This window comes from Fusarium keratoplasticum, chromosome 1 (assembly GCF_025433545.1).
Source record: "Fusarium keratoplasticum isolate Fu6.1 chromosome 1, whole genome shotgun sequence".
Lineage (NCBI taxonomy): Eukaryota > Fungi > Ascomycota > Sordariomycetes > Hypocreales > Nectriaceae > Fusarium > Fusarium keratoplasticum.
Window position 1 is genome coordinate 5,361,943 of NC_070529.1, and position 14,722 is coordinate 5,376,664.

Below are 14,722 nucleotides of genomic sequence, written 5' to 3' on the forward strand. Positions count from 1 at the left end.
GGCTCCTTTTTGTTTTTTCAATATACCCATAACCATCGTTTCGTAGCCCATGATTCATTATACCAGGAACGTCCAGAAGCTGGGATACACAAACTCCGACTCAAAGATGCGTCTCACCTGCTCCAGCACAAATCTCTCGACCTTGCCCACATTCTTCAAGCTCTGCTTACCCCCATCCTGCTCACCAATCTCGCTCTCCACGCGGATTTCCTGTAGCAGACCTCCAAACCTCGGTTTGTGATGCTCATTCTTGGCGCCTGCCTTATTCTGGCCAGACTCGTCTCCATCCTCATTGTCAGGGCCGACGGCCGCGAGGGCATCGTCTGGGCCGAGGAAGCAAAAGTGAACACGCTTGCGGATCTTGGCCAGGACACCAACACCATCAAAGGTCAAGCCTGTGATGTTGAGCTTGAGAGGGATGCCGACGAAGCTGGGCATGGGATAATCGAGCAAAATCTCGGCTGTGAGGTGCAGTCGTATGTCGCCGTTATAGCGTATTCTGAAGACAGCCTGGACGTCCTCTACGCGAGGTTCCCTTCTCGGGCTACCCTCCTCCTCCTCTGGTTCATCGTCATCGTCCACAATGGCAGAACCACCGAGATGCGTATCCCTCGTAGGTGGTCTGGATGCGCCAGCTGAAGTGGGCGCAAGCGTCGATACACTCCCCTTCTCCCGCAGATTCTGCAGAGGCGGCGCAAGGCTTGAGTGAAAGTTGTCCAAAGAGATGATACTGCTCGTTGACGGATTCCGAGTATGACTTGGCGTCCTCATCTCATAAGGTGTACCCGGCGCGCTCATCCAATTCGTGTGATGGGCACTCGCAACAGCAGCCAAAGGCGTGTGCGTCCCCGTGCCAAGATGGCCCTGAAAGTAGCTCAACCCAGGTCCCCCCAGAATGCCCGGCGTGGACGTGCCCAAGAACGGACTCCCGTGATCATGGCTCATCATCTCGTTCCTCAAAACCTCGCTCCTGAGCCCGCCACCAGGCCTCCTCCGATACCCTCCCAGCGGCGTAGGTCCCGGCCTCAACCTCTCAGGTTCCGGAGGTGGTGGCGGCGGCGAGGGCTCCTCTTCGCTCTCGTCGTCGTCGTCATCGTCAAACTCTTCCTCGTAAAAGTCCGGCAGAGGATCCGTAATGTCCTTGAGCTCCAGCGTTGGGGGGATAGTGCCAAAGTCGAAGCCGTGGACCGTCACTGAGCGGATGAAGCGTGGTAGAGGCACCGTCTGAAACTTGTCATGGATGAAGGATCGGATGCGCTCGGCGAGGGCATCGCCGTCGGGGCCGCTGGTGAGCGTTTCCCAATTGAGATCTATTGACATCTGGCCTCCGTTTTATACTGAAGGGAAACCAAGATTAAGAATGGGTCGGAAGAGGTTGATGTGATGATGTCGGGGACGAGTACAAGTCACTTGGTGTGGCAACGCTACGTTATAGCGGCCTTTAGTGCTGTGGGTGCCTGAGATGGTGTCCCAGCTTCCCGGCTGAAAAAAACCGAACATCACGGCTTCAACACAAGATTGACCATAACTATCATGAGATATTTCGTATATGATTCATTTTTAGCATCAGGGTATCTAAACACTAGTATATATCATGTGAAACCACCTTGTAGAATCGCGAGTCCAGCCTGTCTTAACGAATGCTCCTCCATGCAGATGCGAGTCGAACATGCAACACAATGCTCTCCATGAAACACACGCCCCATGCCTAGGTATTTATCTTCCTCCTCCATGTATATATACTTTTGCTGACTCCCTCACCGAAGCATCTCAGGCTCCTCGAACCTAGCCCGCCCATAGTAGTGTGGGTACTGAGGATTATTAAAGAGGTGCCAGCAGTTGGGCGCTTGCAAGATGTATCTGCCAGTATGTTAGTGACGTGAAAGCATAGTAGAGCAGATAACAAACATACCTAGCCATCGCCTCTCGGAATCGGGACTTGTACTCCTTCGGACTCGTCACGGTAGGTCGGTTGCGGCCTCCACCAGCGAATCCGCGATCCTTGATCCAACTCTCAAGCTTCTTGTCCCATGTGTACGTACGGATACAGTCAATGATGCCAACCACGAGCTCCTTGCGAGCCTCATCGACGGCAATCATAAGGGAATAGTCCATCACATTCTGTCTTGCCAGGAACAGCGTATCGTTCCACACAGAAGCCCGTAGCAGCTTCTTCGAATGCTCTCGTGCAAAGAGCGGCGACTCATAGATGTACTCGACCATGTTCTCGTCAAGCAGCACCTCATTCTGCTCTCCTGTCGACTGGATCTTGCGGTTGCGCATAGAACCCTTGAGATCAAAGATTCTGGTTGCTGATCGGTCGTAGAAGAGGTTCTCGGTAATCAACAGGTCCAACTTGATGTCCGTTCCAGTGACAGGGTTCTTGATAAAGACCTGGAAGAATCCCAACATCTTGGCGATCACAGAAGGGAGGTCGTGGAACAGGGCTTCGGCCATGATGTTGAAGTAGCCTGGGGCGAAGCGCAAGAACGCTGATGTCTCAATAGGCGAGAGGGACTGAGAGTTGATTAGCATACGCCCAAGAGAAACAGTACAAGGAGCCTACCTTTAACACCAGTCTGTCGTCAAGCGTCTTCAAAAACACAGACTTGGTCTTGCCACCCTTGGAATCCCACTTAAGACACCGGGACAACGACTCAACGATGCGTTCTGCAACACCGCACTTCCTCCTCAACGCATCAAACTGTTCTGCGTAAAAGATCTTACACGTCATCGTGGCAGACCCCTCGCGGAACTGGTACTTGAGATGCGTCCCAGTGACACGGAGGAGACTCTTCTCCAGCTCCGTCTCAGACACCCAGTCAGTGCCGTCTGAGGGGACAGACTTAGGCTCGGTGTCGCCGCCACTTTCAACCTCGCGCTGCATGACCTCCTGAGCTTCTCGTCGGATGTTAGCCAGCTTGCCCTGGTAATCTTCACTGTTGAGAGCGAGAGCAATCACTGAGCTAGGCTCGTCCTCTCTAACAATGATATCAGAGTCGACAAAAATGTGGTCAGTCGCGTTGACAGGGTATTCGAGTGGCTGCCAACCGCTTGCCGAGCGTTCGGCCCAGAAGTTGGTGAGATACTTCATCAGGCTGGTCTTTTGGTGCTTGGGCAGCTCCAGAGGAATCTCACTCGCGTCCACAGAGTCGGCAATCTCCTTGATGTCGTGTAGATACTCGTCCGGAACAGAGTGCTCAAGGTCACCACCTCTCTCCTCGTCGTCTGAGAGGCATTGGCTGGTGGTTGCGGCAGTCGCGTCGTCATTCTCTTCTTTTTCTTCCCTCTCTTCCTTGCCCTCCTTCCCCGTGGTCTCTTCCTTCTCCTTTGGTTGATGTTCGTCCATCTTGAATGATGGCTCGGCAGGAGTTGGAGGTTCGCTAGGGGGCTCCATCTTGGCCGGTGCATCAGAATGACGCGAGGCGATGCTCACAGATCGCTGCTCAGCCTCACGCTCCGCAATACTCTCACCAGGGGGGCTTGGCTCCTCAAAAGCCTCATTCACATCATCGTAGACCTCCACAATGGCCTTGGTGGTGGTCCTAGGGAGCATGGCTCGCGGTTGACGCATGCTCGCGGCACGCTTCTTGCGGTCTCGGATGCGTTCCTTTTCAAATTCCCGACTGAGCTGCTCAAAATGCCTCGCCAGAGTTGATACCTTTGATTCCCTCTTCTTGTGAACAAATCGTGGTATACTCGACGCAGTGGCTTTGCCCCGGTTCTTCAGGTTGCTCAGGCCTAGACGATCTGAGAGCTTCTTATCCACTCTGATCGACCCTTCGGCCGCGGACGACTCGGGGGTAGTGCTTTCAGGAGGATTCGTCTTGGATTCTTTAATTCCGAGACCCTTACCAATCCCTGACTGTGTTCTAGGCAGTGTGCGGGCGGGGTGGGAGATCGCCCTGACCATGGGAGGTGAAATGCTCTGTCCTGATTTACGAGACGGGAGAGCCGCAAGTGGCGTGGCGGCCCCATGACTAGGTTGGTTTGGCTGAATGCCTTGCTCCCGTCGCAGCTGTTCAACTCTTTCCGACAATGACTGTCCGGGAGGAGGCAAGGACGACGCGGGAAGGGTGAGCGGCTCGGCTGATGTCTTGGAGCTCTCACCAGGCACAGATGGTGATAGTGGAGCTGGCACATCCTGAGGCTCCGGAGATTTGGGAACCTCGGGCTCTGAAGGCTTAGGCCCCTCAGGTTCTTCCACTGGTTCAGGTTCTGGCTGAGAGAGATCAGGAGGTTCGTGGGTAGTTGTCGATGGGGTGCGAGCCAGGTCCAATGGCTCTACTCTCTCGATAGCCCCCTCAGCAGGGATATCAACCTTGCCGTCCTCAGGCGATTGTTCCTTGTCTTCGGTAGGCTTTGTTGAAGCGACACTGGCCTCCATGCTAGTGTTGTCAGTGTAGTCCGTCGGTTGAGTGCTCTTCCCTTCTTCCTCAGTGAATGTCTGCGAAGGCCGCTCCTCACTATCAACAGTCGATGGCGTGCCTTCGTTCGATACAAGCGACTCCTTCGACTCATTGTCCGTAAACATCTTCTTGAGCTGCATGATGGTCAACTGACGCATATCCTTGTCACCCAAAAAGTCTGCTTCGAATGTGGCAAACGCCTGGTCCCACTCGCCCGCCTTCTCCAGCATCTCGCGGACGATGCTGTTGAAAGGCACCACCTCGTAGTACTTGGAGTTGACGTAGATGTCTTGTAGCCTCTTCACCATAGCCGGCTGGTCTTCCCTGGCCTTTGCCGTTAGGCGATCAACCTCTGCCTTGCAAAGCTCTGCCTTCTCGGGCAGGACACTGTCGATTCGGATGCACATGAGCCTAGACTTGACAGAGGTCATGAACTTGGCCCATCTCTCCTCCATCCTGGTAAAGATCTCGTTCTTGAGCTTGAGATCATTCGTGACTTTCCAGGTGATTCTTGCTCGAGGCACGACGATTTCCAGCAGATCGATGGGGTCCCAGTGAATACGAATTCTCGCATCTTGAAGGGCGAAGTACCTAACGTGGTCTCGATGGTGATCATGAGGACAGTCGTGCAGATCCTTCATCCTGAGACCGCGGCCCCAGAAAAGGAGTTCCAGGTATTTACCAAAAGAGTACTTGAAGGTAGCCTCAGACATGAGTGTTTCTTCAGTGTCTTTCTTGCAGATCTTGCAATACGTCCACATTGTGATCCCATCTGCAAACTCGGGCCGTGTCGAGGTGTTGGGCACATTTTCAACAAAGACCGTGATCCGGGACTGGTCGTGCACATAGGTTCTGTTGTGCTGGAGCATCTTGCGTTCACAGCCGTTTGATGTGCAGACCTGGTCCATGGTATATGCGAGATCCTCAATGTACTGTCCCAGGGTACAGTCAGGGTCCATGCCGGTGTCAATGTGCTGCTCATCGTAGAAGTTGATGGCGACGAGAGATGGCTCAGTGCATGGGATCTTTGTCTCGGTGCAGATGACTGAATACAGAACAACAATGTTCTGATGCGAGTAGGGGTCAAACAGATCGAGGTTACCTTGGATGTACGTCTCCCACTGACGGGTATGGGTTTCGTAGTTGTACAAGGCCTTGTCGTACTCAGCGTCGTGGACAGCGCGAAGAATTTCCATGATCTGTTGTGGCGCCTTCTGGCCAATCTCCTCGACCATTTCGGGCTTGATAAGCTGGAAGCGCTGCGGCTCTGCTTTCTCCGGGTCACCCTTCTCTTCATAGTAGTCGTGGTCACGGAGTCTCCGCAAGTAGAGCAGTCGTCTCTCCTGTTCACGAGCCTTCATCAGTAGGTATGGCTGCGTGAACTTGACATACGGTGAGGCAGATAGGATCTTGGTCTCATACTTGGCCACCATGTCGCTATAGTATGTGGGCATAGGGACATCATCTGGAACTTGGCTGGTCTGATCCTGAACAGCGGGATCGTGCTCCTGGAGAGAAACGAGTCTGGCGCGTTCTTGGGCAAGTTGCCCAGATTGATTCAAAGATCCAGTTTCATCCGTTCCAGCAATGCTAGCGCTGTCCACAGTTGTTTGCGAAGGCGGCTCGCTCTCTCCTGGAGGCTGGTTGACCACGACAGCTGGACCGTCCTTAGAATGATCGACGCTGTTGACGCTCAACGACCTGATGCTATCACCCAGAAGATGCAAAGAGCTTGTCATGGAGTCGCCACCTTCCGGAGGCTCGATCGACTCATCTCGAAGAAGACTCGACTCAAGCTTGAGGTTGTAGACGACATATACCATGAACTCCATGATGTGCTTGACCTTGGACAGCACCATGCTGTTGGCGCCGCGTAGGGCAATGGTGCAGCCAAGCTCCGGCGTGCAACCAGACAAGAAGATGTACGACTTCTTGCGGCCCGGATAGTCATTGTTCACAAACGTTCTGACTTCAAAACTAGAGCATCGCCCAATCTGTACGGGCAAGGCCAGCATGTCTAGGGAAGAGATGATGTCCGTCTCAGCACACCGAGCGACCGCCTCAATGACCGTGTGCTTAACATTGTAGGCCACTGAGATGTTCGCCTCGGAGAGATACTGCAACGCAACACCCGAGATGCTCTTCTCGGCAAGGAGAACTTGAGGGCGAAGATTCGTGATCCTCTGAACCACAACTCGCAGAAACTCCTTTTCCTGCTCGATGACGGGCTGCAAGCTCATAAAATGCTGTTGGTGCCGTTGATACTCAATAGGGAATGTGACAAGCAGCACTCGTGGATTGGTGATCCTGCGGGGCATGCTCTTGAGGGCCAGATTCTTGGTGAAAACGACCCCAGAAATGTAGGCCGTGTCGCCAGGCTTGCCTCCAGGGATTCTTTTCAGCTTGACATAGTGCCGAATGTCCATGTCTTCTCCCTTGGCCACATCTGGATCCACGTCGTCTGTTGCCCGCAGAAGGATCGGGACCAGTGCCTTCTGCCATGCTGGCGGGTTTGATATTTCGGCATCGTCCAGTAGCTGATGCAAGAGCTTGTCGACGTGTCTCAGGCTGGACGAGTTGAGTTCGGCTTTGGGCGCTTTCTTGTGCTGTAGCGAATCACTCCTAGTGATCTGATTTCCACTTTGATGGGGAGTGTCCAGAGAAAAGAGCATCTCGGACGATTGTGACGGTCCCTTGAACACGGCAGATTTCGGGCGTGGCGACGGGAGGTGATGCATACTGCCGCTGACGTTGCTGGTGTTACGCCGCCTCGGTGCCCGTCGATGCCCAACGAGGCTACTGGGAAGTTCATCGAATCCCCCTCTGCTTACGAAACTCATCCCGCTGATGCTCTTCTCGCCTGCTCTGTGACGATACTTCCTACCAGCGTTCACATAAGGTGCGAGTTCCGACTTGTCGTCGCCCAGACTTCCAGGCTGCAAGTCACCAGTCATTGTTGCAAAAATGCCCATCTGCTCATCCTCACTTGACTCGTCAGACATGTAATCAGCCAGCTCCGGATCAATGATGTTATCGGCATGAAAGGCAGGAAACTTTGGCTTCTTAGCATTCTCATCGTCAATTCCTCGCCGGAAGGGCGCCCTCTCCTCAGGGGCAGGCTTGAAGCGGCCGAGGAAGCCACTGTGCTTGGAATGGTGTCGTTTGTGGCCTGCAGAAGAGTGAGGGCGCCCAGTCAGCGATTTGAGTGATCGTGATGAGCCTGGTCTGCTGAGCTGAGGTGCGTCGATTTCAAGGACGGCAGCGGTACGTGATTCCCCGATGCGGCGTGTTGCAGGAATAGTCATCATGGGGGTAGATACAGGCCGGGAGTCTTCTGAGCCTTCTGATGCAACTCCGGATTCGGGCTCCCTCTCTCTTGTCTTTGACTGACTGGCATTGCTGGGGGTCTTGGCGTGGTTGGTGCCAAAGAATCTCGGCATAAAGGACTGCTCATCTCCCGAGTCGTCGGAACCGCTCCCATCAAAACGCTTGGTGATGACATCGAGACATCGCTTGCAAACACGCAGTGAACCCTGCACACCGAATTTCTCTCCCGATATGACCGTAGTACATTTTGAGTCGAAGATACAGCCACAGGTTCGACAGTGATGTTTTCTTCTGAATGCGGTGAAAGGAGTTTGGCAAAGGAAGCACTCCTTGACGGTATCATCCTTCATCCAGAACTCCTTGCTCAAAACTTGCTTGCGCATTCGTGTGAGCTGTGCGTTGACCTGCTCAGAGGCCTCATCATTGCTGATGGCTGTGCCAGGTATCCTGAGATCGCCCGACGCCATCTTTTGCGGCTTTGGGCCCTGTGAGAAGGACTCATGGCACACGGAATCGTGGGCAACAGTGCTGATGCGGCTGGGCTCTGCAGTTCCTCGGTCCAAAGAAGATTCCCTTGAGTCTTGGCCGCCAGGGGACCTCGACCGGCTGATCCGATCAATGACTGCAGGCTTCCTTCTGATGCTGTCGGGAGATAACAAGGACGAGGTAATGGACGGGCTACGAACACTTCGAGTCTGTATTGAAGGAGCACGAGGATGCCTTGGACTTGTTGGGCTTTTGAGACTTTCGTCGATACTCGAGGTGTCTTCCCGCTTCGATCTGGGTGGTAGTTTTCCATCTTTCAAGTCGTACAAGTTGGCCGACGATTCAGCTGTCGAGAGGTGGGCCTGGAGATCGGCCCTGCTGCTGATACTCTTTCGACTTGAACCTATGCCACCACTTTCCTCAGTGCGTAGGGTACTATGGCTAGCATCCCTGTGCACCGTAACAGGAGCAATCGTAGGATCAACAGCAATAGAACTGGGTGCCTTTCCGGAAAAGCTCTGACGACTGGTGGTGTTGGACTTTTGCCCTGACATGAGACTGATACTCGATGGTTTTGAGGACTGAGATTGCTGTGAACGTGTCTCAGCAGCTACACCGGCGTTAAGCGAGCCTCCATCAGCCGTGAGGGGGATTTGGGATGAAGTAGTGGACAAGGTTGCGCCTGTGTCAGCCCGACTAAGCGAGCTGATTGAAGCTTTCGAGGCATGGTTTCCAACGATCGACGTCCGCTTTGAAGAGGGTTCCGATTTTTCTGACACTGCTTGCTCTTGCGGTGCTTTTGAAGAGCCTCCAGCACCCACAGCTTCCCTCAGTCGACTGTAGAGACCGCTAAATCCTTGCTGCACCAGATCGCCTGCAGTCCCTTTGCTTTCGGAGGTTGGAGCCGCTGTAGGGGGCGGTGCAAAGTCGTTGAAGGTGGTGAGAGAGTCACACTGGCTCGCAGAGGTGTGTATCTTGTCAAGTGTGTGGGCAAGTTGGCCCTTGTCGGTGGTGGAAGCGGCGGATATCGAGTTGATGGAATCGCGGCGGGTTCGGACCGGTGAGCTTGCCGAAGGGGGAGACGCCGAAGCAGTCCCCGACATGGTGTTTGTTTATGTTCTATGGATCGAGGTAGAAGGCGTTGGAGAGTTCGAGGTCGGCTCGGGAGTTGTCGAGTCAAAGGTTGATAAACAACAGCAAAACAATCGTCAGTTGCAAGGCCCTGGAAGCCCAGGACTCATTCCATGTGACGTTTGCCCGTTATCGTCATAAGCAAGCTCGAGATGTCGGCAGCATGGTGGACTCGAAGATGTTTCAAAGAGTAAGTCAACACCTCGTCACCGGAAAGTGGCCACCACAAGACACAGCCGATCTTCAGGGTTCGCTGATCGGTGAGGACGTCGTGGGGAAACAAGGACACCGGCAAGGGCTTGGGCATGGGAGACGGGACGGCGCCAGGCTAACGTCGTGTGTCGCATAGACGGGTTGGAGTTTGAGACAGGCAAGTCAAGCTCGGCAAGATGACGAAAGAGCAGCAGCAGCGTCCATCGGGCGCCGAAGGAATGCTGTCCCGCGCAGCTAATCACGGCTGTGCGTCGTCAAGTTCAAAGGTCAAGAGCAAGCTTGGGGCGTCCAAGTTGGATGCGTGATGGCGTCAGACCCTGGTAGGCAGCGACAGGCGCTAACGGCTTGGGAGTACCCGATACAATACGACCCTGTCTTCACCGCCACCCTGGGAGCCCACTCAAGTACCGAGTACTTAGCCCCGATCAAGCACGAGCCAGCCTGCCACGCAAGGGCTCCCTCCCCAACCAGACCCCGCAGATTCCGACGACGCGGCCCAAAATTACCCGTCGCGTCGCGCTACATATCCGTCCGTACCCTTCTATTTGTTTCGCACCAAGAGTTCTCTTGAGCGTCATCGAGGCAAATCCCTTGTCGCGACGAGCCAAGGCCTGTCGCGATCCTCGCCCTCACCTCTCCCGCGCATCACTGCAGCCGAATACCGCCCGCCCCTATCCGTCGATTGTCCCGATTGTCTTGCATCTCCTCGCTTCCCTTTGATCGAGTATCACGGTAAAGCAGATGTAACGCCCTTCGCCAGTGGCGTCGGGCAATCTGTCGGGCGAATGTCTTTTACCTCGTCCCCTCCGGAGGACGTCACCGACCTCTTCAGACGACGCAATTTGACGAACATCCCGCGGGATCAGAAGGAGCTACTGGAGGATTCGGATTCCTGGGCGGTCGACCTGAAGAATACGCCTCATGGGCTTGCGCATGTCCCAGGGCATGTCTTGCAGACGGTGAAGGAGGCCTACACGGCCCAGAAAGCAGCTATCGACAATTCTACGCCAAAGTCGCGAAAACGAAATGGGAGTGTCGTGGCATCCACGAGTAGCAAGCGCATGCGGAATGGCATCACAAATACCCCAAGAGAAGGCTCGGAGGAGTCAGCACAATCGTCGCCCGAACGAGAAATCTCCTGGGAGTCATCTCCCACTCGACCTGGACCCTCCAAGTCCATTCACGTGGCTATCAATACGACGACGGTCCAGTCTTCGATGATTCAAGAAACGCCCAAGGCAGCTCGGGACCCTCCCCCAAAACGGCCCTGTCCTTCTGAACCGTCTGAGGACGAATCCGATAACGAATTAGAAACCGAGATCCCCCAGGGCATGCCGCAACCCGGCGCCCCCGTTAATCGGACAGCAGCTCGCCTCGAACCAACTGCTCCGTTTCCTATGCCGATTTCCAGCAAGCCAATGGCCACACCGCCATGTGCGCAACCGTCTAATCCCACCCAACCTATTATTCCAAACACTGTCGTTGCCCCAAGGGAGACATGTCAAGAACTTGCTACCACCAAAAAACGGCAGTCCCGGCGAATATTTAAAGGCATCAATGTTGGGGATACGGAGAAAAAGGTCCATCACATGCCGAACCGCCTACCGGCAACAAAGACATTTACGACTGTCGAGAGCTCCATCCCAACATCGTCCGACTCGATCATCCCTGCCACTCTGAAAACGACTGCGACACAGGACTCTGTCATACAATCCATTGAGGAGAACGAGTCCGATCACGACGGCAATGAATCAATGCGATCGGATGATGAGCCACCGGTGGCGGGCCCTTCAAATCAGGAAGGTGAATCTATCTTGCAATCCATTGAAGCACCCGAAGTTCACCAGAACACCAAAACCCCCATGAAACGAAGTAGCCAGAAACCAGTCACTGCGCAACAATCAGACGCTCAACCCCAGGTGGAAACCTTGCCCGTGCAGGTGAATGGTCGTCAGGGGTCACAGAGCAAGGTCTGTCCGCCACTGTGCATTGGTCCCTCAGCAAGTAAGGAACCGTACGAAGTCTTCCTCCACCACTATCCATTGTTCGCAGAGGACGACTGGGGCCGGAAGGAAGCAGGTACCAAAATGAGCTTTGTCATCGCATGTGTCTATCTCAACTGGCTCCGTCGACGGAAGAAACTCAGGGACTATCTATATGACGACTTCATCCGTGCATTCACAGAAGATTACAAGGAGTACGTCGAAAGTGCGAAGGACAAGCAAAAGACCCTAGTCGCGATCGAGTGGTTCAACAAGCTGTCTGAGAAGCCCACTTACAGCCAGTACGTCGTGAACCGGGGCAACCTCAGCTTCATCCTCAAGTCTTACCCCGAGGAGGTGGCCAAGGCGAGCATGACCATGATGAAGGCCGATGACATTAGCATATACACGAGCTCGGATCACGAGTCAGAATCTGACAACGATGATGTCGTGTCGAATCCCAGTGCCCCGTCTGACAAAGTGTCTCAGCGCTGGCGTGGCAAAGGAGGTGCGGGATCAAAGCAGCCTGCCCCTTTGAGCATCGACGGAGCCATGGATATTGATGCGCCGGCAACTCCCGCAGCGTCGAAACCGGTTCCTTCGCGACAGCCGTCATCCAAGGTCTCGGACAAGTCAGGGCTGAAGCAAAGGGTGATGGCAGCGCCGGCACTACCGTCTGCTTCCAGGCCTCGAAGGCCCATCGTGAAAGCGCCACCACCATTTTCATCGAGTCCCCAGGAAACGTCAACCCAGGCGCCACCACCGGTCTCATCGCGTCCTCGAGAGATTCTGACTCAGGCTCCTGCCCCGCCCTCACCTCAGATCCCCAGAACGTCCATGGCGCCGCCGTCCACCATCGCGACGCCATCTACAAGATCGCGGGCGCCTCGGGCGTCGCAGTACTTTGAGAGACTCTCTTCGAGCAGACTGAGCGCGACGCCGGGCGGGCGCAGTGCCGAGGAGCGCGCAAGACTCAGGGAGCATTTCAAAAGGAGGTCGTTGAACGGGGCGGATGCGCGTAGTACGCGAAGCAGTAGTCGGTTCGAGTAGGTTTGTTGTACATGTTTGAGGCGTCATGGAGCTGCTATGAGTGTTTTTGACATGCAAGGTGTTTAGTGCCGGCGTTCCGAGGTCAGGTCTTGTGTTGGTGTTGAACTGATACCCAGGGGAATCGTTTATCTTGAACTGTCATGGTTTATTAGCACGCCGTGGAGTGTAAGTGGCGGAGAGAATAGGCGAGATGTATATCCAGTCGCAGAAAAGCGAGGCCAAGAAGTGTGTCCTATAGGTAGTTGAGCGAAAAGAAAACCAGATCTCGAGGCGATTCTTTGGCGGAAAGAACTGTCTATTGTGCGTGGGCAACATGTCTATGGTAAGCTAGCTTGGCTCGACTGTGGCCTGGCTTAATTAAGTTGACTGGCTGGCAACTTTGTTCCAGGATTCGAGAGCTCCCGGGGAGCTTTTGGCGGTTTGCTTCAAAAGAAAAACCTGGGGGTTGTCTCGATCTTGGGGTGATTAAAGAAGAAAAAAGGAGAATTCGCCTGTCCAAATCGCCGTTCCTCCTAGCGTGTCTCATGCACGGGGTATCCTGCAATCTTTTGTTTTTCTCTTGATCCATCCTAAAACTCCGTGGCACGAACGACTTCGCTGCCCATCTCGACTGTGATCTTTCGCCCTCGATGTTTTCCCCCTGTGTGGTTGGTTGGCTTCATCGGTTGGTTGGTTGGTTTGGTGCATTTCAACATTCTGGTGTTGTTTTTTGAGTTCCGGTCCAGTTCAGCTTCAGTCGTAATCCATAATCCTTAATCATTAGAAGAGTCATCATTGTCGAATCATTACTTTGTCGACGTTCAAGTCTCAGCTTCCTCGGCGGCGGCGGCGGCTCTGGCTTCGGCCTCCTTCTTGGCCTTGTGGCGCTCCTCCTCCTCGGGGGTCATAGTGCGGAGCTGCAGGGCGTGAATTCCACCCTCAAGGGCCATCTCGTCACGCAGCAGGGCGTAGACCATTCGGTGGCGGGCGGGCTGCATCTTGGAGGTGAAGGCGTCGGATGTGATGACAAGTCTGTCACGTGTCAGCAGCATGCATCTTTTTAGCTTGAACCAGGGGTTGATGCTGATGCAGGGTTGGGTTGGCGGTGGTGTGAGAGAGGGTCCGGGGATAGGCGGCATGGAAACATCCATGGAAGGACAAGGTACATGTAGAACGAGGCCATGGGACGGCGGCAAGAATGAGACGATGCCACCAGGTAAACAGAGTGAAGATGAATCACTCCGGGAGAAGGCGGAGGCTCAGACAACAACAAGACAAGAAACTCTTACCGGAAGTGGGTCTCGCTGGAGGTGCTGCCTTGCATGGGCTTGTGATGAGCATGCAGATGAGAGTCATTGTAGATCTCTAGTGTCTGAGGATCAAAGGCGGCGGTGATCTTTGGAATGAGGTCAGCAACTGAGCGCATTATGCTTACAATAGCAACAAAAGACAGGACTTGCCTTGGCCCGGATGGTGTCCTCAACAGGAGTTCCAGAGTTCATGGTAGAGAGCTGTCGTCCGACGCTCGAAAAGCCGAGCGCGTATCGTCGAAACATGAGGTGAGACGCAAGCGAGCAGCGGTCTGAGAGTAACCGTGAAGAAAAACCACGTCACGTCCTGGGTTTCGGTTCTTGCGGCTCTGCCAAGGTTTTCCGTAGTAGGCTGGCCGAATTGAGTTGTCGACGATGAGATCAAACGTTGGCGCAGATGGAGGAATTGAGTTGAGAGAGTTGCAGAAACACCACGAGAGGGAGAGTAGCGGAGTCGGAGCCGACCAATGTGGATGAATGGATGGGCCTGAGTGGGCAACACAGAGAGAGGTTGGGTGGAAGAGAGAGAGAGGTCGGAATGGATGAACGGATGAGAGCAAGACTTTTTTTTTTTTCTCTCTTTAATTTATAAGTCTGCCCCAACAAAGCCACGCACACTTCTCAAACGTGACGTGACAATGGAATGGCAAAACAAAAAAAGAAAACGACGCGGGATGATGCAGCAAGCAAAGAGAATTAAGTAGGGAAGAGGAAGAGAGAAAAGAGGCGGGCAGGGAAGGGGGCAAAAATAAGGCGGTTTCTTAATAAACCTTGGCTTGGGCTGGACGGCACGCCGCTACTTGCTTGGTGAGAGTGGCGGGCTGCGATGGGCTGG

The 14,722-nt window shown here is 54.1% G+C and overlaps 4 protein-coding genes across 4 annotated transcripts; 1 reads left to right on the forward strand and 3 right to left on the reverse strand.

Moving 5' to 3' along the window:
• Positions 1–57: 57 nt before the first annotated feature.
• NCS57_00159800 (Mitochondrial distribution and morphology protein 12) lies at positions 58–1,320 on the reverse strand (the record flags this gene model as incomplete). Its single annotated transcript, XM_053051657.1, has 1 exon — positions 58–1,320. The coding sequence occupies one exon, from the start codon at positions 1,318–1,320 to the stop codon at positions 58–60; it is 1,263 nt and encodes a 420-aa protein (XP_052920172.1).
• A 437-nt stretch (positions 1,321–1,757) lies between these two features.
• On the reverse strand, positions 1,758–9,325 carry NCS57_00159900 (1-phosphatidylinositol-3-phosphate 5-kinase; the record flags this gene model as incomplete). The annotated part of the gene is made up of 3 exons (XM_053051658.1): positions 1,758–1,860; positions 1,913–2,517; positions 2,567–9,325. 3 exons carry the CDS (start codon positions 9,323–9,325, stop codon positions 1,758–1,760), a joined length of 7,467 nt encoding a protein of 2,488 aa, XP_052920173.1.
• A 1,026-nt stretch (positions 9,326–10,351) lies between these two features.
• NCS57_00160000 (uncharacterized protein) lies at positions 10,352–12,456 on the forward strand (the record flags this gene model as incomplete). The annotated part of the gene is made up of 2 exons (XM_053051659.1): positions 10,352–12,132; positions 12,186–12,456. 2 exons carry the CDS (start codon positions 10,352–10,354, stop codon positions 12,454–12,456), a joined length of 2,052 nt encoding a protein of 683 aa, XP_052920174.1.
• A 942-nt stretch (positions 12,457–13,398) lies between these two features.
• On the reverse strand, positions 13,399–14,079 carry NCS57_00160100 (uncharacterized protein; the record flags this gene model as incomplete). Its single annotated transcript, XM_053051660.1, has 3 exons — positions 13,399–13,609; positions 13,867–13,973; positions 14,029–14,079. 3 exons carry the CDS (start codon positions 14,077–14,079, stop codon positions 13,399–13,401), a joined length of 369 nt encoding a protein of 122 aa, XP_052920175.1.
• Positions 14,080–14,722: the final 643 nt, after the last annotated feature.